General features: G+C 40.6%; 1 protein-coding gene across 2 annotated transcripts in view; it reads right to left on the minus strand.

The window, feature by feature from the left end:
• ARHGEF38 (Rho guanine nucleotide exchange factor 38) overlaps nucleotides 1–23,343 on the minus strand; it is a 138,931-nt gene that overhangs the window by 45,151 nt on the left and 70,437 nt on the right. For both annotated transcript variants that reach the window (XM_089302982.1, XM_008267533.5), the window contains one exon: nucleotides 11,587–11,734. In XM_089302982.1, coding sequence (XP_089159108.1) covers nucleotides 11,587–11,734 — 148 coding nt within the window. The remainder of the gene's footprint in view (nucleotides 1–11,586; nucleotides 11,735–23,343) is intronic.

Below are 23,343 nucleotides of genomic sequence, written 5' to 3' on the forward strand. Positions count from 1 at the left end.
AATATAAATCTCTTTAAAAAGATGCATTCATTCATTTAATCAATGGTAAAAAACCTTATTAAACAGAAACCAAAGCTAAACATCATCACTTACATTTAAACAGAAATGCAGATCATTAAAAGTGTATAAGCACAGAACGCAAAATGTAGTTTTTACTTAAGCAATTACATGACAACAAAAAGCAATTTACTGACAACCCCATTTTAACCATTGAACAAACTGAACTTAACAGTAGTAAAAATGTAAAAATTCAATTTAAACAAGAAAATATGGAACAACAACAAAAGAAGAGAAGTATCTTCATTACCAAACAGATTAACAAATTTTCAGATATAGATACTTTCTGAGACATATCAAAACACCTACATCAAAGGTTGCATTCATTTGAGAGGTATCAACACATCTTCAGTGCTGAGACTATTTGTAGCATTTACAATATACAAAGCAGCATTAGACTACTATGGTTCACATTTGAGAAACACAGATTTAAGCTTTATGCTACAACTTGCCAATTTAACATTATAGCTAATGCAGTGGCAATTAGTCATTTCATATTTTTTCTTTTGAAACTCAATAAGCAAGTTATCATTTAAGCACATGGAATAATACCATGTCTTTTTCCTCATAATATAAATTTTAACATCCAAATACTTTGTACCATGGAAATTTTACCTAGCTGTACAAAGGCTCCCAAATACAGTACAATCATACAGTTTCTTTAGTTACTTTAGTACAGATAAGTGCAGGACACTATTTCAGAGTATTGGGCAACAAAAATGTCGGTGTGTCACTACCTGTATTTAAGTATGAGCACACTACAACCACAGCCACGGCAAGTAAATGCCCTCACATGTCCTCCACTGCTTTCCATGTCCTAGGAGCTAGTTTAATGGATACCATTGGGGTTCAACCTATCTCCGAAAGCTCTTTTATTAAACATTTTGAAATTTAACTAATAGAACATCTACAGTCTCAGTAAGCTAGTTTTTTTCCTTGCTCTTCACTAATTAGTTCAAATACAATATGTAATGTTTTAAATTTTTATAGACACCTTATTTTTTAAAGATTTATTTTATTTATTTGAAAGACAGAGAGAGGTAGAGACAGAGAGAGAGAGGTCTTCCATCCGCTGGTTCACTCCCCAGATGGCCGCAACGGCTGGAGTTGCACCAATCTGAAGCCAGGAGCCAGGACCTTCCTCCGGGTCACCCATGTGGGTACAGGGGCCCAATGACTTGGACCATCTTTTACTGCTGTCCCAGGCCATAGCAGAGGGCTGGATCAGAAGAGGAGCAGCCAGGATTAGAACTGATGCCCATATGGGATGCTGGCGCTTCAGGCCAGGGCTTTAACCCGCTATGCCACAGTGCCAGCCCCAACACCTTATTAAAATGATTAAAGGTATCTAAAATACCATTAGTGAGTAAAATATTAACCAAAAAAATGACACAAAAAGTATTTTTGAGACTATTTTTTCCTTAACTAGAAAATCTATGGGATTCATAAAGAACACAGATATAATGACACTTGAACCCTGCTATTTTACAATGTCAATAATAAGAGTAATGGATGAGGGGCTGGCACTGTGGCATAGCAGGTAAAGCCAGTGCCTTCAGTGCCAGCATCCCATATGAGTGCCAGTTCGAGTACTGGCTGCTCCACTTCCAATCCAGCTCTCTGCTATGGCCTCGGACAGCAGTAAAAGATGGCCCAAGTCCTTGGGCCCCTGCACCCACATGGGAGACCCAGAAGAAGCTCCTGGCTCCTGGCTTTGGATCAGCTCAGCTCTGGCTGTTGCAGCCAACTGAGGAGTGAACCAGGGGGTGGAAGACTGACTTTCTCTCTCTCTCTCTCTCTCTGACTTTTCTTCTGCCTTTCTGTAACACTGCCTTTCAAATAAATAAATAAATAAATCTTAAAAAAAAAAGAGTAAATGCATGAAGCACAGAAAAGAAGAGCAGGATTTCAGGCAAAAAAATCTAGTAAACACTTGACTTTTGGATGCCTCAAACACAAAAGGGTTCACAGCGCTTATAAATGCTATCATTATTTTCATCCTTTAAGTAGTTCAAATTTTTATTTCATTTCTAATTTTATCCAGAAATAAAAACCTAATTCATTACATAATATATCTTATCACTTTCAGTTTTCAAGTATTCAAGTAATGCAAACCCAGGCATTTTCTTTTATGGCAACAACACAGAGACTGAGCTTCAAAGACAGGGAAAATTCATTTAAAATAGCTGATGCACTCTTTTGCCCAAAGACATAAGCACTAAGACTTAACACTGTAATCACACAAATGGTATGTAAAACGAGAAGGGAAAAGCAAGATGGTCTAATATAATCTATGTCTTCTTTTTAAAAAGATTTGAAGAGAGATTGTCTTAATATGTGGGTAGGTTCCCAGTAACAGGATATTCTGCAACCTCAGGAACTACACAAGAAAAACCAGAGCGAGGTCAATTTCCCTGCTGTTTTTTCATAAATGCTTCTATTGCTTACTCTGGATTTCCTTTGCACTTTCACTGGGAGATTTTCTGCATTCACCTTCTTTCATAGTGATGACCATGTTTCTGTGTGTAGCACATCCTTAAGCATCTTTTGTAAGGCTGGATGAGTGGTGACAAATTCTTTTAATTTCTGTTTGTTATGGAAGGTATTTATTTCACCTTCATTCATAAATGAGAGCTTTGCAGGGTACAGTATTCTGGGTTGACAGTTTGTTTCTCTGAAGACTTGGACTATGTATCTGCATTCTCTCCTAGCCTGTAGAGTTTCTTCTGAGAAGTCAGCTGTGAGTCTAATTGCAGATCCTCTGAAAGTAATCTGGTGTTTCTCCTGTGCATATTTTAGAATCTTTTCTTTATGTTTTACTGTGGAGAGTGTGACTACAGTATGTCGTGATGAGTATCTTTTCTGGTCACATCTGTTAGGAGTTCTATGTGCTTCCTGTACTTGGACATCCCTTTCTTTCTCCAAATTAGGGAAGATTTCTGTAATTATTTTACTAAAAAGGCCTTCTAATCCATTCTTTCTTTCTGTGCCTTCAGGAACTCCTAAGACCCATATGTTGGGTCATTTGATAGTATCCCAGAAATCTCCAACACTTTTTTTTTTTGTTCTAATTTTTTTTTTTTTTGGTCTGATTGTAAAATTTCCCAAGATTTGTTTTCTAACTCAGATATTCTTTCTTCTGCCTCACCGAGTCTGTTGTTAAGGCTTTCCACTGCATTTTTTATTTGTTCTATTGAATTCTTCATTTCCAGTATTTCATTTTGATTTCTCTTTAAAAATCTCAATTTCATGTGAAATATGTTCATTCATGTCATATATGGATTTAATTCATGGATTTGCTTCTGATTACTTTTAAGTAATCCTACAATTAATTTTTTGAGTTTCATTTTGAGCATGTCTTCAATCTCTTCATCTTCACATTCTAGTATTGAAATGTTGTGTGTTCCTTTGGGGTGTCATATTGTCTTCCTTTCTTGAACTCATGCATTTATTTTGGGCATTTGTGGAGATACTTCGTTTTTGTTTGTTTTTTCCCTCTGATGGCTTTTATCTTTGGACTATGCCTTTGTGGCTTAGTGGCTTCTGCTCTTTCAGTGAATACCCTGAGGTGTGTGCTGGGTGTGGCTAGGGAGCTCTATTCAGTGCTATAGGGTGAGGGGAGTGTCCAAGGTGACACCCAAATTGGGTGTGGTAAATTTCTTTTTTTTCTGTTTTTAATCAGAGGGGAGGGTTAATCTGCTCACATTTACCTCCTCTCCTCCAAGGAGGCCCATGCTTGGTTGCTAGCCCCAGTGGGTAAAATATTCGTTCGCATTGCCACAAAAACCACACAAAGGATCCCTGATGTCCTCCGTGTGAGCACAGATCCCGTGACAATGATCCTCACCAGGGAACTGGGGAGCCCTGAGAGTGTGGAGTCACTCACAGTGACTACCCAAAGACACAGCCACACCCTGTATCCTCACACACAGCCACAGTGTTTTCACAGTCCCAGTACACAAGGGTCCCATAGTCAAAAGAACCCAAGCCCCTTGTCAATTCTCCCAGCCAGGCTCAGGCATCTCCTTTCAGCTGGTTTTTTGGGCACGTGGACATGAGCTGGTACAGCTGTTACATATGTCCAAAATGGCTCCTGCTCTCTCTTGGCTGGTTACAGGAAGCTGGTGCTGGGTGGTTGGGGAGAGAGAAACGTGCCCCCTTTTTTTCCCTTTAGGTTGGCAGGTCCACTGTCCTCCACAGGGCTCCAAGCTATTCTCAAGAAAGGCTCTTTCTGCAACTCTATTGCCAGTGTCTTGGGCTGCTGCAGTCTGGGCTCACCTCACTCTCTAAAGCTGGTGCTGAGGCTCTCGCTGCCGGGGTTCTGAGTTGTACACGTCCCCACCCACCACGTGTTCCACAAAATCCATCTAATTTGTGTGGAGTTTCCTCTGACATTTTCTCCCTAATTATTCTCTGAGACTGCACTCTCTCCATTTTTTTTTTTTTTTAACTAGCCTCTCCTAAACTAGAGCAATAAGCTCCCTCCCTATTCCACCATCTTGGGGTTGCTCCATTGTCAACAATGAATATTTTCATAAGAGTAGATGGCCCTTTTATATTCAATGATTGAGAAAAAATTTAAAGATAAGTACCTATATGGAATTTAATAATTTTTTTTAAAGATTTATTTTATTTATTTGAAAGACCGAGTTACAGAGAGAGGTAGAGACAGAGAGAGAGGTCTTCCTTCCACCCACTGGTTCACTCCCCAGATGGCCGTAATGGCTGGAGCTGCACCGATCTGAAGCCAGGAGCTAGGAGCTTCCTCCAGGTCTCCCATGTAGGTGCAGGGGCCCAAGGACTTGGGCCATCTTCTACTGCTTTCCCAGGCTATAGCAGAGAGCTGGATTGGAAGAGGAGCAGCCGGGACTAGAACCGGTGCCCATATGGGATGCTGACACTTCAGGCCAGGGTTTTAACCCCCTGCACCACAGTGCTGGCCCTGAATTTAATAAATTTTAATAAAAAATTAGTTTTTTCATTAATACTAGTATTCTATATATATGGGGGCTTCAAAAAGTTCATAGCCCAGAGCAGACATTTGGTACAGCAGTGAGGTCACTCCTCGGGATGCCTGCATCTCCTACCAAAGTTCCTGGTTTGAGTATTGACTCTGTTTGAAATACAGCTTCCTACTGATGCAAACCCTGGGAGACTGCAGAAGATGGCTCAAAGTACTTGGGCCTCTGCTACCTACACAAGAGACCCAGATCGGGTTCCTGGCTCCTGGATTTGGCCTGCTCAGTCCGAGCTGTTGGGGGCATTTAGAGAGTGAATCAGTGGATAGAAAATTCTCTCTTTCTATCTCTGTCTCCCTCTCACTGGCTCTTTCTGTCTTTCATATATACATACATACATAAAAATTTTTTTTTCAAGTTAATAATCAAGTGGAATTAAAAGATAAATTTATTTAGGTGTAAAACATTTTTGAAATCCCTGCATATGAAGAAACTTTCAAAAAGTTCAGGGAAAATGCATATTATGAAAAAACTATGCATGCCTTTCAAAGAGTTTTTGCGCCACGATAAAATTACCTTTTAATTCCATGTTCCATGAACTTTTTGATGTCCCCTCATGTGGAAAACAATGTCATACACATGTGAAGCAATGTTTCACCAGTCTTCAGACACAACATATCAGTGGATGCCTAGACATCTGGAAATAACTAAGTTCTGTCTGCTGATTCCAAGACTTCCTAAATGGGAAACATGCACAGAATTATAATTTCCTTGGTATCAGCAGCTGCCTTAATTTTAGCCAATTATTAACTGCTGTTTAAAGAACTCTTCCTCTGCAATGCAAGAAATTGCACCACCATCCTTCCTTCCCTCCCCAATATTTCCTTCCACCCATTTTCATTAAAGTTGTATTCTTTCCCTAATTTCTATCTCCTTCTAATGAGAAATCTCATTTTCCCAATATACTTTGTAGATTTGAGATCAGAAAATTTGAGGAAGAACTTGAATAAAAATTAAAATATATGATTTTCCATGGGAAAAAACAAGTGAACAGTATGTTCATTTAGGAACAAAAACATTGAAGTTAAAAGAAAACAATTGCTCTTTTAACTCTTAAAGAAGGCATGGAATTTTTTTGTTTATTCCATTTATTTCAACTAAATCAAACATAAACATTATACCATAAATTAAACACTGTGTTTAATGTAATGTAACATTTTCATAAAAAGAAACCCGAGAGACTTTCCAACAGGAGAAACCACAATCTATATGGTAGGGGCACTACATTATAAATTTCCTTTTTTATTTGCTCACCATTTAAAAAAAAGTCTCTTTTAGTGCAAAACTTTCATAAATTAATCCCAGCCAAAGACAATGCAGGCAAGAGGAAGTTAACCTGTGCCCATTTGTCCTTTTATGGGATAAAATTGTTTAATGTATCTACCATGTACCTTGTACCCTCATGGGCTCATTATAATTTGACTCACAATTAGCAAAAATTTTTCTGTGATTAGTCCTTGAGGAATTTCATCATTGTTTAAACATGGTGTCATGTAACAAGGAACCAAAAGAATTTCCAAAAATTATTTATTTTTTTACTCAGAGTACTCTATTAGAATACTAAGTATATGGCCGGCGCTGTGGCTCACTAGGCTAATCCTCCACCTGCGGTGCTGGCACACCGGGTTCTAGTCCCGGTCGGGGCGCCGGATTCTGTCCCGGTTGCCCCTCTTTCAGGCCAGCTCTCTGCTGTGGCCCGGCAGTGCAGTGGAGGATGGCCCAAGTCCTGGGGCCCTGCACCTGCATGGGAGACCAGGAGAAGCACCTGGCTCCTGCCATTGGATCAGCGCGGTGCGCCGGCCACAGCACGCCAGCCGCAGCAGCCATTGGAGGTTGAACCAATGGCAAAAAGGAAGACCTTTCTCTCTGTCTTTCTCCTTCTCTCACTATCCACTCTGCCTGTCAAAAACAAACAAACAAACAAACAAACAAAGTATAGAGGCAGACAGTAATAAATTTGGTACAATGGTTAAGACCCACTTGGGATACTCACATGCCTTATTAGGGTGCCTGAGTTCAAGCCCCAGCTTTCCTTCCAATTTCAGCTTCCTGTGAATGTGCACCCTGGGAGATAACAAGTCATGGCTCAAGCATCTGGGGCTCTACCTGGAACTTGAGTTCCAGGCTCCTGGCTTCAGCCCGGCCCAGTCCTGGCTGTTGTGGGTAATTGAAGAGTGAACCAACAGCTAGGAGAGCTCTGTGTATCTGACTGTCTCTACCTTTCAAATAAATAAAACTAAATAAATAAATGTTTTAAACACTAGAAGAAGTATATGGTATAGTGAACAAGTTGAAATGTATTCCTTTAGAGTGCGTGTAGCAGGCATGAGCTTTCCACTTCCTCTCTGAATGGAGAAGCTACAGGAGTCATGTGAGCAGGCAACATGCCCAGGAAACTAGAAGTGAGTTTTCCTCCTGATGATGGTGGCCTTGGTTAGTGAGAAAATGAAAATAAATGTATATGACAAGTGAATGTGAAGCTAGAGATGTGTCTTCCATCTCAGAAAACTTGGACTAACCTCTACATTCTTTGTTTAAATTGCAAAATAAACAAATCTCTGGTGCCTCTGAAATGTATTAGGGACTTTGTGAGTATTTATAACTGAAAAAAAACAGAAAGGAGACAACAGACAAACTATTCTTATTATAGCAATGCTTATATTTATAGCAATCCTGGTTTTTATTTTCCTCATACAGATCAGAAACCTTAAATAACCACCAAAGAGACTAAGTAATCAGATCCTTAGCAAACAACTTTGATACCCTTGGAGACTGTGGTAATACACTATTTTACATAATCTTAGGGGTCCCTAGTGCAACTCTATAAACACTCCTTGTTAAATAAGCAAATTCCCAACTTGTAGACTATAGATGCAGATGTGTATTGTATTTCTGGATAGTTTGGAGTCTTTTCTTTCTAAAGGTCTCCAAACCCTGAGATTACTGCTTAGATTGTATCTAGATTGATGGAAGCAGTGGATAGGCACTGTGGTCATGATTTCTGCCCCCAAAATAGTTGGTAACTTCAGCATGTATCAAAACACTCAAGAGTGTTTATTAAAGTGCAAATTCCAGGCTGGATCATAAGGGATCCTATTTTTGTTTTGTTTTGTTTAGTCTGGGGCAGAGCATAGGAATCTGCACTTTTAATATATACCACTGGAGGAGCGGGGACTCACACACTGCTCTAGCATTTCAAAGCATTTTAAAATTCTTTGCTGGATACGAATATTATTTTCTCTTTTGAAAGATAACAGTTTCAGAGATCAACTAAAGTTTCTGATCCTCAGTTTGTTATAGAACTAGGCTCTATCTCTCCCACCATATTGGAAATTGTCTTAAACTGTACCCACTATGTTATTTAAATGAACTCTTGCATTATTATTAAACTTCCTAGATAGTTTTGTTTATCTCTCCAACAAGTTTGTGTTCCTGGGAGGCAAGAAATTTACTTATAAATTTTTAAAAACATTTTCAACATTATCTAGTGTTGTTAATAAATATTTATTAGGCCCTCAATAAACACATTTAATTTTGGTTAAAATGCAGCAAGAGTTGCTTTAAAATCCGCTTTAGCTTCTGAGGCGTGAAGCCACCTGTCTTGTGGATATCGCTCCAAACCAAGTAGTTCTAATATTCGCTTACATGGTAGAAAATAGAGGCCACACCTAATATTCATTAGAAATTGGCAACTGCACTGGGGCTCCCTTATTTAGCCACAAGGAAAAGGCAGAATGACAGTAATAGCTTTGACTGATTACTTGGCAAGGGAAACCAAGCCCTTAGGGTGTTCCAGGCTCTCTTTGGCCTATAAACCTGTTTGAAAACCTGTTTCTCAGAATTTAAAGCTCAGCTCAATTGAGGTCAGTATTACAGTAACGTCAATAATTCTAGTGCTTTCAGCCTTTAGGCAGACCAGTACAATTCATCACTAACTTTATTTTCATGGAAAGGCAACTTTTGGGAAAATGGCTCTAACTTGAGCTATTTTATTTTGATTTTCTTTCCCTTAAGAAATAGTTCTGCCAATATTGCTTCTTTTGGATTTTGTGCTTTCTAAAGCTTAACACCTTCCAGTGCCTGAAATTATTCCCTAAAATCAGAATGGTTCTGAATACATAAAATGTGGGGCACCACCAGAGCCATAACTCGAAGCTTGCAGAAAAGGACCAAATAAGCTACTGGGCCCGAAAGTAATTTTCAGTAATTGGGACTTCATGAGGTTTAAAAATTGCCCCTGCCTTTTGCTGGATTTTAGGGGAATGATACTGAGCTACACTGCCTAGTGGAATATTCTGACGGGGCCTATTTCTTTCTCTTAGAAGCCAGAGGATGAATGAATAATCAGCTAATGTTCATTCTCCTCACCACTCGGTGCACAATCAGGAGTACAGGCTCCAAGTAGATTAACCACATCCTCTCCAGGTAAGGACCTCCATGCCGTGGGCTGGCAGTGAGGTGATGAGCCAAGGTGTGGGTTGGTTGTTCATTTGCTATGAGATTTCCCTCTTTTGTTTTTAGAAACTGAAGAAGGAAAACAATTCTCAAGATGAGTATTTATTGAATTAGATCGTGTAATTAGTTTAAGGTAGGAAAGGTATTCATTCACACCCAGATAACACTATTATTTTCCTGTGAAAAACTGTACCTGTACATTTAGAGGATTTTGCTCCTAATAGATGAATTTATTAAGATGGATATAACTTCAAGGTTCAATATTTCTCTGAATTGATATACTAACATGAAACTAAACTGAACACAGTAAGAAATAATCAAGTGGAGCTACTCATCCTATATTAAAGACTTATTTGATCATCTTGAGCTCCCTGTGGGCAGAGCCTAGGTCTTATTTATTTTTCTGTTGTTAGCACCCAGAACTCTGTTTGCACAGTACAGCATTAAATAAATAATTTCATGGTTGCAATTTAGTGACTTCAATATATTCTTTTCTATGGAATGGAGAATGGTTTAAATTCGCAATAATTTAAGGGCCAGTAGAGGGCAATAGAGCTGAATTTTTTTAAAATGTATGTATGTATGTATTTAAATAATTCATCAGACCCAGTTTCTTTTTTCTTTTCTTTTTGTATGTGTGGGTTTTTTTTTTTTTTTAAGATTTATTTATTTATTTGAGAGGCAGAGTTATGGACAGAGAAAGGGAGGGACAGAGAGAAAGGTCTTCCAGCCACTGGTTCCCTCCTCAAATGGCTGCAACAGCCAGAGCTGGGCCAATTCAAGCCAAAAGCCAAGAGCTTCTTCCAGGTCTCCCATGAGGGCCCACAAACTTGGGCCGCCTACCACTGCTTTCCCAGGCACATCAGCAGACAGCTGGATCAGAAGTGGAGCAGTCGGGACTCAAACAGGTGCCCATATGGGATGCTAGTGCTGCTGACGGAGGCTTAGCCTACTATGACACAGCCAGGCCCTGTTTAAATCCACATTCAAATCCAGTTCTTGCCAGGAAAGATTTCCCTCAAAGTTTAGTCTCCTGACTGTACTATAGCACAGCTACAAACCTCTGTACCACATTGGGACCCCCATTTCTGAGCCATTCCCCTCCCCGCAGCAGCATATGTAAGGAATGTGTGCTAGGGAGTCTGAGAAGTGAGCATTGATTTGCACACAGCAGCTGTCTGGTGGTTAATTAGTTGCCTAGTCAAGGTCAGTTGATGGTCGGACAATTCCTAAAAGCAAAAGCACAAAAGGAAACCACTGGGTAAAATGTGAAGTAAGATAGCAATTTGGGCTTTAAGCATCTTAAGGAAAATGTATATACAACTAGATGGCAATTTCATTGACAAGAAACAGTTTAAATATGTGTCTATATTCGTGTACATAAATAAGATCAGAAGACAATGCAGATGGATTATTAATAGATGATAGAATATCAAGGGTTTATTTTTTACAAAAATCTTATTCACACTTCTATTTTTCACCTTTTTATAGTGCATAGATATTCCTTCTAGAGAGAAAATATGTGTTATGTAGCAACCCTCACCAATATTTTAGGGATGAGAAAGAAAGGCATAATCTTATGTTAGTAGGGCCTAACTTGTATTTACCAATCTTTCTTCCTCCACTACAGTAAGTTTGGAGAAAGAAAAGAACCATTCAGAGGTCATGGAACATTCCACCAACCTGATTAGCTCATGTGCTCTGGTGCTCATACAAGCTCACCTGTTTTCAAGTATGCCTGCCCTAAAACTGTGTGAGAGCAGACAAGCTGCAATCGCTGGTGGGGGAGGAGACTGTCCACTTCTCATTTTTTGGAATTGCATATTTCCATTCCATGTTATATTTAGTCAATCCTCACACAGAAAAAGAAAAAAATAAAACCTGTTTTCCAGACTTCTGGCATGCCAGCTTTTCATCAAGGGAATGCAAAGCAGAGTGCCCAGCGAGCCTCACAAAATTTAGGGATTTATGTGAGACCTTTCATCTGTGTCCATTTGAAATGTTCCCTGCAAGGCAGCTGCGAAGAGCTGGGATTCACCGTTTGAAAAGGCCTTACCTTAAGGACTGGATACACTGGCTCAAGTGTTGCTTCAGCTCCTCTTCCTTCTCGTAGGACTCCAGGACACTGTGCGCTTCATCGTGGTGGTAGCAGTAGATTTTATAAATATCTTCCAGTGGCCCTTTAATCTGCAGGAACACTTCGCCTGCGAAATGCAAAACACAGGCAAATGACATCAGTTCTGATCAAACTGGAACTCCACATTATTCAACAATGCTGACTAGTGTAAGAGTTGGATGGGTCCCACCTTCTCCCTGGGGTTTTCAGGAGGTGTAGAAGTCATAGAGTGATTTTCTTCTCTTTCCTTTCCTCTCCTCTCCTCTTCCTTCTTTCCGCTCTCGCCTGTCCCTCCCCCCTTACTTTCTTTCATAAAGCAAAGAATGAAGAACTTAACAGAAATAGGCAGCAGAAGAAAGCTGGGGTTCTCTCAGAGGTGACTTTGCACGGTAGGACAGTGTGTAGGATTGTGGCTAGGCCAGTTGTGGGTTTGTCCAAGTGGGTATGGATGGGCTGTGTATTAGACTGGCTTTGATATTTGAGCAATTTATTTTAATTCCTTGAATCTATTTCCTGTTTTAGAAAATTATGGCAATAACAGATTCAATTTCATAGATTCATAATAAAATTAAAAGAGATCGTGTTTGGAAAGTTCAGAGTTAATTATGTACATAGTAAATGCTTAAAAGGGAGCAGTATTTGCTAATTTTCTAGTAGGATAGGATTTCAGGTGTTATTTTTCAATATTTATTTCACTAACGTTGCCTGAGGTTTCTGAAAATCAGCATTGGAGTTCAGCAAAATGAAATATTTCTGTATATGGGATAATAAAAGGTCATTATTTTTTAAAATGTCAATTGGATAACATTATGAACAAAGGTTATGACTGTATCCTCATAAAGCAGCCTGAGCTAATTGTGTCCAGCCATTTAATGAATCCTCTTTGAAATTATAGTAAAATTGGGTCTATGACTGGTTGCCTACGTAGCTTTTGAATTGGTTTGATTTAAACACCCACTGCATCACTTACAGATGAATGCTAAGCATCCTCGACCCAACCCAGCACCACGTGAGATGATTTGGGAGATGCAAGAGGATGTGATGGCACGTGCTTGCATTAACTGTTTAACTCCCCATGTATATGAAGAGATAAGGAGTCATTCATTTATGTTACTTAAGGAGGAACGAATCTGGGTTCGAAAGAAATGATGACTTTCACAAAGTCCTGTCAGGAGGTGAAAGGCCAGAAATGAAGGCCATATTCTTATCAGTTTTTCCCTTGGGTTTTAACCCTCCACACATCAGAGCACTGGACACTGTGCCAGATGATATGGTTGGAAAGAATCTGAAACCATTTAGAGTTTGTATGATGACTTTGAAAATGACCTTTACAAAATTGTTTCAGTATCTTCATTTCAATTGTAAAACGAAAGTAAGGTAGCTATGGAGATGAATTTGAGAATAAAATTGAATGACAGATATTAAATGTGGCAGCCACTAAGTTGCTCGGTAATAATCAATTGTCTTTTAAGTCTACTTTACTATCACTAGAACCAAAATATGAGTACTTTTAAAAGTATCACATCCTTTTCTCATTTACATTAATATAAGACTTTTCTTTCTTCTTCTTTATTTATAGAGATTTTTTCCTGTGATTATAGTTAGCCCCCAAGGTAATGTGAAGGGAGTGTATGTGTATTTTAAAGTTTTTGTTTGTTTTAATAGCACTTTTGGGGGCCTGTAAGAAGAGAATGAACATCTTTGGAGCTTAGGGGAAGAGCAATTCTGATTTTATTTCTGAGACTTTACTGAGTTGATCCTTGTAGATGCTATAGATTTTTTTCTTTAAGACAGCAGCACAAACAGTAAGAAATAGAGCAGTTAAGAAGAGAAAATAAAATAGGCCAGTAACTGAGTTTAGGTTTGGGAGTTAGGAAAACAAGGCTCCAGCAGCAGACCCAGTCAGTGGGGTTTCCAAAGGGAGGGAATACAGGCCCAGAAGTGGGCATGGGTGACAGGCGGGTAGGCAGGCTCAGCAGCAGGTTGGGAACAGAGGATCTGAGTGCACACAGCCACACACAAGAAGTTATAAATATGTATGCTCAGTATAAAGGTGCCACGATTAGAGACAAAAAAAAAAAAAAAGGTAAAGACAACTCCATGGATCCATAATATGATCAAATCAGAAAGTCAAAAAACAAAAAAGAACAATGACACTAATTTTCTGCACAATGAAACCATTATATTTTCTTTAACAGGTGTTGTCTAGTTTGAGAGAATTTATAGCTCTCGGCTTAAGAGCAGGATCAGTTTTTTCCCCCTCTTTTCCAAGTAAAACTCAGTTGGGGCTTGAATAGTAATTATTAAAGTTAAAAGATATTTAAGTGCTCTAATTGAAAGTCATTTATTCAGCCCAAGGCCAAATACAACGCTAGTGGGAAGAATATTTGATTCCCCTCCCAACCCTCCCCATGTATTCTGCTTCATAATAGTGCAGACGAAGCGAGGTGTCTCACAGCAAAAGTGATTCTGTTTCCACGGTAACGTAAGAATCCACTGCGTTTCTTTAGTATCGAAGGACAACTGCTCTAATGTGCGTGGGTTTGAAGGGATGATTGGGAGCAGAGAAGGGACTGAACCACTGAAGATAATTTCACTTCTGACTGCCTGACACAAAGGCACCAGAATCCTATTAAATAAATAAAACTACCATGTTCTTTCTAAAAATTCTACAAGAATTTCTGCGTTGGCTTCCCCACAAAGCTCCCCCACAAAGCTCTGCAAAAGAGAAAGGAAAAATACATCCTTTTACATTTAATTTGTTACTTCCTTTAAAAACAACCCCTCCCACCACCACTAAAACTGAACATTTTCAATGTCCTGGTGTTGTTACTCTTATATTTCACATTATTTCCTTAGTGATTAAATATAATAAAGGTTATTTTCCTGACCACCTCTCCTGTTTTCCCAGGCCCTCATGTCCATCCCCATGAGGTGTCATACCAAACAACATGGCTTCTATATTATTCTGGGCTAGGCTTTGTTTAGGAAAGTGGCATAAAGTAGTCATACTTTTTAGTTCATTTTCTTTGACAGTTTTCTGGATGACTATTATGTACCAAATACCTTGGTTGGTACTACAAATACTAAGAACCACATTTCACTCAAGGAACTTATACAGGTCAGCAAGGAAGAGAGAGAAGACTCAACTCTCATTTACTCTACCTTTTTTTTTTTTTTGAAAGATTTTATTTATTGTGAAAAGTACAATAATAGAGCTATGAAGCACATATAGGTAGCTTTTCTACCCTTGGGGATCTTTGAGCTATTACATAATAACTTGACCTTGAAATTTGAGCTATGAGTGAGAGCAAAAGCAAGGAAAGAAGGCAGGCTTTTGGCACAGTGTTTAATTCTATTTGGGATGCCTGCATCCCATAGGAGAGTGCCTGGGTTTGAGTTCCAGCTCCCCTCAAGATTCTACCTTCCTGCTGGTATACACTTGGGAGGCAGCAGGTGATGGCTCAAGTAATGTGGGAGACTTGGGTTCGGGCCTGGCTTCTGGCTTCAGCCTGTTCCGGCCCAGCCTATTGCAGGCATCTGTGAAGTGAACCACCAGATGGAAGATCTCTGTCTCACTGCCTTTCAAATAAATATATAAGTAAATGAATAAATAACTAATATAGTTTATAGCAAGGAAATAGGTGCACTAAGGGGTAAGGTGAGTTGAGGAACTTTGAGAGATCTGATATGGTGTTCGGGACTGTGTCTGTGAAGTTTCAGAGGAGGTTATAGGGCTGGGCAGGGGCTGGGTCAGGAAGGACCTTGTAGGTTATTATGGAGCTTGAACTTTAACCAGGTGGTGATGGAGAAGCACTGGTGCACTTTAGGCGACAGATCAAGATCATTAGATCATGTTTTAGAAAGATTACTCTGGTAGTCCTAAGGAAGAAGTTAGGAGAGGAGTTAGTGAAACTGAGTAAGAGAGAATAAACCAGTCGGAAGGCTTTGAGAATAATCAAGCAATAAACGAGAAGGGCTAAAGTGGGAAGTCATCACAGTTGAAAAAGAGACTGTTCCAGCCTCACAGGCCTGGAATCAAACCCCCGTTTTGCCATTGATCTGATGTATGTCACTTGGGAGAGGTACCTGACTTCTGTTTGGTCATTTCCTCACCTGTAACATGGGGATAAAAGTAACAGTATTTAATAATAATAATAGTAACAGTATTTCAAACAGTTTTCTGTTTGAAAACTACATGAGTTAAAATATGTTGTGTGTATCAGGACAGTAGGTGGCATGTGCCAGTGCTCCATAACTGCTCTAATTCCGAAGGCGTAGTCACGGAGGATGGCTAAGAGGGAGGAAACGGCCACTGAACACGTGAGGGATGAAAACTCCACAGCGAGCCAGGACCCTGGTTGCAGGGGTCATGTGGGTAAACAGTGATGACATGAGAAGGAGAGCGTTTAGATGGGAGAGGTGATGAGTTTAATTGTAAATAGACTGAGTTTGAGTTGCCCATTCTGTATTCAAGTGGACAACTCTTCCGTAGAATTGGATATTTGAATCTGGGATTCAGGAAGATAATATCTGAGAGAAAATGTAGATTTTAAAAAATCAAGTAGAAGCCACAGATTTGATGTGGTCTTGCCAGAAAGTCTACACAGTGAGAAATAAAGAGGTTCTGAGGGTCAAATGCCAGTGAATGCAAACAATGAGGGGCTTCTAGAAGAAAATGTATGCAGAGAGGCCTGAGATGGCATAGCCAGAGAGAAGAGAGAGAAACTAGGAGTGGTGTCAGGAAAACCAAGTTCAATATGAGAAATACTGCAGAGGCTGAATATGTTTATGGGTGACAGAGCATGCTTATTATCCACTAGGAGTGGTGCTTTTTTCTTCTGAAACAATACAATTTTTGGCTACCCCAAAATAAAACTACATTGTCCAGCCTCTCTTGCATTCAGTGTGGCCATATAATTAAAGCCCAGCAATGGGATATAAGTGATAATGTCCAGATTTTGTTTTTGTTTGAGAAGGATGGAGGGAGAGGGAGAGGGAGAGGGAGTGGGAAAGGGAGAGGGAGAGAAAAAGGGAGAAAGCTCTCATTTACTGGTTCACTCCTCAAATGTCTGCAATGCTGCAATGGCCAGAGCTGAGGCAGGACAAAAACTATGCTCTAGTGTCGCTCCCCGTCTTCGTGGAGGAACGACACAGGACCCTGCGCTGTTCTTTTGTCTGCTCGGCCCTCCCCGGGTTTGCTGCTGGTTCTTCCTGGGTTGGCTACCGACCCTTCCACCTCCGTGGAAGGGCGGTTCCCCCTGCCACTTTCCCCACTTCCGCGGGGGAGCGGCACACCGCTGGCCGGCTCTCTCGGGGGCTGCACAGGTGTTCCTTCAGATAGATGTTCCCCTTAGATGTTCCTGGTGCATGTTGTCTCTCTCCTCCTTTATAGTCCTCTTCCACCAATCCCAACTCTGCTACCCACACGCCGAGTACGCTGCTCTCCTGCAATCAGGAGCAGGATCAGCTCCTGCAGGTCATCACTCAAGTTGGTGAGAGGCAGCTGTGTAGAAGCTGTTTACTCCTCTCCCAGCGCCATATTGTGGGAGAGCAGATGCATAGAATAAGTCTTAATTCCAGTAACTTAGTCTAGTCCAAGTTGCTCCCAGTTGCTCCCCACACTCTAGGATTGAAATTCAGGTCTCCAACATGGGTGGGAAGGACCCAGTCACTTGAGCCAAAATCACCACTGCTTCCCAGGACATACATTGTCAAGAAACTGGAGTCAAGAGTTGGAGCTGATAATTGAACCCAGGTACTCCAACATGGGATTGAATATCTTATCTCATGCCTCAACGGCTAGGCTAAATGCTCACCATGGATATTCCTTAGATTATCAAATTATGCAATAATTTCAACCCTAAAAGCCAACTAAGAAGACATTAATAAAGATTTTTAGTTAAAATTCATATTTTTTTAAAGATTTTATTTATTTGAGAGGCAGAGTTATAGACAGCAGGAGAGACAGAGAGAAGGTTTTTCATCTGCTGGTCCATTCCCCAAATGGCCACAACACTGGAGCCAGGAGCATCCTCTGGGTCTCCATACAGGCGCTGGGGCACAAGCACCCAGGACATTCTCGACTGCCCTCCCAGGCCACAGCAGAGAGCTGGATCGGAAGAGGAGCAGCCGGGACTCCCAACAGCTCCCATATGGAATGCCAGCGCCACAGGTGGAGGCCCAGCCCACTACACCACAGTGCAGCTTCTTTAGTTAAAATGTTAAGTAGAAATTGAAGTCTGAAATATATCCCAAAAGAAAGCCATCTGTAGTTCTAAGTAAAATTTGCTTACAGAGTATTCAGAATACAGAGAAAGGGGCAGTATAGTTCTAAGGACAGAGGTGAGGTGTGATACCCCTAGAAAGAAGTTCTGAGAACAGAGTGCCCTGGTACAGGCATTGGGTCATCCTTTCCTTGAATGACACACACAATGGAGTGAAAGAGCTCTGGGGTGGTGTCATCCCCACTTGAAAGTGCTTTGCGGGCAGCTTGCATCCAGGAGTTCCAAGGAGCACTCCCCACTGTCTGCTTATCCTCCCTGGCTGGGAGCCGGGCTGCCAGGGTTAAACAAGGCAGTAGCTTAGGCAGCCAAAGTGCCGGATCACTTGTATTCTTTCCTGTGTCCTTGATTCTGTTCTCCAGGGGAGAGTGAAGTGAGGAGGGGCAGTGAGAAGGAAGATGTTGGAAGAGTAAATGCCACTTGAAGAAGCCACACTCCTTTGCCTTTCATCTCACATAGTTCCTACCTAGCCTGCAGAAAAAACTGCTGAGGATGCCCCAAGAACCTGGTTAGAGTAAAAAATTCACATCAAATACAGGCAGCAAAGGGGATATGCAGCCATGAAATTAAAACAAGTGTATCCCTTGAGTAACAATCTTATTAAGTTATCTGGAGGAAAAAGCATTGTTTTCATATAGCAGTAGAATGAAAAACTTACATGAAGTCATAAGATAAAATGAGACTTCAAAGTTCTTTCTTGCCTGTGGCTATGACTTCAAGTCATACCTCCACATTTCCTAGAGCTCATGATATATTTCTTCTGATATCAGGAATATTTTGGTAAAAAATGTCAGAAGCACTGGAGGAAGATATGTTCAGAAAACTGGGTCCACTGATTTGACAATGCTGAGCTCCCTCTGTGCCAGCCAGTGCACTGTACTGACTTCATATTTAGATTAATCCAGTAGGTAAATATTGAGGACACTGTTCCGGGCGCTGGTGATGCAACAGTCACAAAAGACAAGAATTCCCTTCACTCTGCTTGCCTTCTGGAGGGGATATACTCTGTATTGTAAACTTCTGCTCTGGAGCTTTTGCCATCCCCATTTAAAATATGAATAAGTGAATGTGGCATCCATTGCTAGTTGCTTATCCATTCTTCCTGCTTCCAGACTCACTGAATTTGTACTAATCATGCATCCAGTTGAAAATATTGCCCATTGTCCAAATCTCTGATATTTAGATAGCCAGCTGCATGTACAAGGGTATGTTTTGTATTACGTATGTGTGCAAAATGCAACAAGATATGGATAGATGTCATTGGGCAAGGGTTCTAGTCTCCCCACCCCCAAATGAAGAAACCCTCACATGGAGATGGCTTTGCTTTATTGCCTGCAGGAAGTGAATCGAGGAAGTGGAGTGGCCATCCTGAGGCCATGATATCAACAACTACACGTTGAGGATTAAGAAGGAAAAAGCTGTAGGGAGCTAGCGAGGAGCTTCACCAGTTCTGAACTGTCCAGTTACAGGTTTCTTGTTATGTGAGAAAAGAAGCTTTTTGGGTAAGCCTTTTTGGCCAAATTTCTATTCCAGGCAAGCCAGTTTAATCCCCACAAGTCCATGTGACTTGCTCACAGCCACAGAGCCAGTGGGGACACCAATTAAAACTGGAATTGAGGGGCTGGCTCTGTGGTGTGGCAGGTAAAACCACTGACTACAGGGCCAGCATTCCATATGGGCGCTGGTTTCAAGTCCAGGCTGCTCTACTTCCAATCCAGCTCTCTGCTAATGGCCTGGGAAAGCAGTGGAAGATGGCCCAAGTCCTTGGGCCCCTGCACCCGTGTGGGAGACCCAGATGAAGCTCCTGACTCCTAGCTTCAGCCTGGCCCAGCCCTGGCCATGGTGGCCACTTGGCGAGTGAACCAGAGGATGAAAGATCTCTTTCTCTCTCTACCTCTGCCTCTCCTTCTCTGTAACTCTTTCAAATCAGGAAATAAATCTTAAAAAAAAAAGTGGGAATTAAAACACAGGTCTGTCCTTTTCAAAGGTACTCTGTTTCTGGGTTTTTCCCCCTTGCCTCAGTTTAGCTTTCTGGAGGCTGGGAATCTAGAACTTTACTTACATGTGCAGTCTATGCAATATTTGGCTTTTCACAGATCTAGCTGTGAAATCTGACTCCAACTCTCCAGTGCTCCTCCCTGCTTAGCTAAACCACTGACCTCCACTACCCAGGCCCTCAGCACAACATCCTAGATCTCAACATGCGCCTCAGAAAATAGAACTTTCGGAACTTTTTACTAAGCCACCTTTGTTCGGTTTCTATCCCAAGAAATAAGTCTTAGCAGCCCTGGGACCCTTCTTGGCCTCACTCCGGAGAGTGAGTGTTGCAGCCTGGTGACTGTTTCCTGCTGATTTGTCCTTTTCTGTGTGGATCTGTGTATCACTAACCCTGAAGCACCCAAGTTTTTTCCTGTCATGTAAATCCCAGAAGCAGGCAGCTTTCTTGTTACTGCCAACATCTGGAATGAAATGTCCTGACTTCTACCAGTGGGTATTAGGATCTACCCCTAGGCCCAAATGGCCTCCCACATTCCAGGGTGCAGGCCTGTGACACCCACAACCTGTCCCATTTGGCAAGAAGGACTAAGTCATACCTGTCTACATCCTGAGTCAAACACACACGTGCGCGCACACACACACACACAGACAATAATGATACAGTAACACTCATTCATGTAAGCCATACTGTGGCACCTCCCACAGAGCATTTTGACTTGAATCGTCAATGACTAAAACTCTTCTCAAAAAGTCACTGCCAAAAGACACAGATTCCTGCTTCAGAGACCTACAAGAGACTTTTCTTTCAAACAAAGCACTGTTATAGGATGACAGCGCATTATCTACTACACTTTCTAAAAGCTCTAAATTGTTTTTCTTTCTGAGGATAAACTCAACCTTAGGAAAAATAAATCTGCGAAGTTAAAAAATCCTTTATATAAACTTTACTCATCTTGGAAAGCAGACTCAAATGTATTCTTGCCTCTATAGTTTGAAACATTACAAAGTATTAACACATATAAAGGACATGATTGCTGTTTTGGTTAGCTACTGCTATGTAACAAAACATCCCAAAGCTTCATGGCTTAAAACATCCATCATTTTGATTCTCTCTCACAATTAGATGAGTTGACTGGGCTCAGCTTTGTGATTCTTCTGCCCCACTTGATGTCTTTGGAGCTGCAGTCATCCAATGCTTGAACTCGGCTGTACTATCCAAACTTGCACACTCACAAGTCTGGTGCCTTGGCAGGGACAGCTGCAAGTTTAGCCTCATCCTGGATGCTGGTAAAGCCAGGCCACATTTCTTATTTAATGTCATCACAGGTCTTCTCTCTGCATGGCCTCGCCACATGGTATTTCCAGCAGGCCATTTCTGAAATGGTAGGCATCCAGCTCACAGAATTCGAATTGTCAGGCTTACTTAAGGCTTAGGCCCAGTAGTTGGCGCTGTATCATTTCCACTGCCTTGTATTCATGAGTCAGAACTACTCTTGAGTCAGTCTGGAACTGGACTACACTGCAGAATATCCTAGGAGGCACAGTCTAGTGAGGGCCATTTTGGGGGACTAGCTTTTGTGATTGCTATTTACTCTATCAGATTTGGAGATGAAACTTGATATATTAAATCTGCCTTCATACAAGAAAACTCATCCCCCTAATGGGAAAATGAAGCACAAATTTCATAGATATGGGAGCACTCGGAAACCACACACATATAGCAAATCTGATGTGCTTGGAAAACGTGATCAGGGTCTTTAGATTTTATCTAATTATTACGTACACAGGAAATCAAGCTTGGTAAATAGATGGGTAAATTTAATATTCACAGGAAAATAACAACTTACTGACATCATATATTGAATATTTATTAAAGATAGGAATTACATTATCATTCATTATATGTGATTTTATTTAATCTTCCTAACAACCATGTGGGGTAGGTGTTATTGCCTCTGACTTTACATGAGAAAATAAATTCAGTGGGGTTTTGTAACTTGCTAAGATCACACATCTAGCAACAGAGTGATCCAGGATATAATCCAAGTCAACTTATCAAAACCAATTTATTCTTAAATTCTAAATGCTCATCTTACTTATTTTGTCCTTGCTTACTATTTGCTTTAAGTGTTACAGAATAAAGTTCAACTTAAGTGGAAACAAGAACCACATCTTAATCCTCTCTCTAGATTTAAAACACATTTCTTATCTAGACACTCTGTTTAAGTCAAGATTTGAAAATCTACTTTCTATGCCAGCATGGTGGTCCAGATATTTCCACCAGAGCTTTCAGATCTGTAAGCATTTGTCTGTGTTTAAACTTGAACCTCATCCAAACCCCAAGGTTGTTTTTGAGTAAAATTCTTCCCCTGGTTTATCTAGGTATCAGGCACTAGAGTTATGAATCATGAACTTATTCCTGCCATCTAAGGACAGAGAAATGGGACACCTGTGCTTTTCATTTTGTGGTAAGTGATTTTGAAAACACCTCACCAAAAATCAGTTTATTTTGTGAAATGTAAGTGCTTTGAGGAGAGATTTCCTGAAGGCAATTGCCAAGGAACTCTGTACTGATATCCACACCAAACAGGTAATTGGAAGCCCCCTAGCAGGTCCTGTGCTCCAGCCACATCGGGCCGCCACTGTCCTTGTTCCCCATATTCTCCTTTCTTGATGCTGTGACCCTACTTCTTTCTCATTTAGAAAGCCTTTTGTCCTCAACTCCAGCTTTCTAAATCCTTCAAATCCAAGCTCAAAAGTTATCTTCCAAATCAAGTTTTCCTCATCATCTAGGTGGAAACAGATTAGTTTTTCTTCTATGAATTTGTATTAGTTAGCCATTACTGCAAGAAAAAAAAGGTTATCTCCAAATTAAAAAGACTCCGAACACTATGTTTGTTTGTTTATAATTCTGTGGGCAAGGCTCAGCTGAGCAGCTTGGCTCCACGAGGCGTGGATGTGGTTGCCTCATATGTGCACAGTTAATTGCTGAGTCTGCTGGGGGCTGGGTGGCCTCACATGCTCACAGCCTTGGCTATGCTACCTGGAAAGACTGAGTAGTTTCAGCCTCCCACTTCCTGAGCAGGGAATAGAAGTCATAATACTGCCATAGAATTTCATTTTGTCAGTCAAAACAAGTCAAAAGGCCAGCCCTAGATACAAAGGGTAAGGATATTAAAACAAGACTCTGACATATCTTTCAGATATTGCCTAATGCTTTAATTTTTTTCATAAAGTAACATTCCTTAAGGTTGCAATTAAGGATTTATTAATTTAAATTATGACCATCTTCAATTGCATTTTCTCTATAAACCATGTTTTCAATATTTTATTTTGAATTAATTAGAGATTTATAGGTAAGTTGTAAAAAAGAGTACAAATACTTTTCAAATATCCCTCACTCAGCTTCCTCATT

This window comes from Oryctolagus cuniculus, chromosome 8 (genome assembly GCF_051225735.1).
Source record: "Oryctolagus cuniculus isolate XC-2025 breed Fujian yellow rabbit chromosome 8, ASM5122573v1, whole genome shotgun sequence".
NCBI classification, from domain to species: domain Eukaryota; kingdom Metazoa; phylum Chordata; class Mammalia; order Lagomorpha; family Leporidae; genus Oryctolagus; species Oryctolagus cuniculus.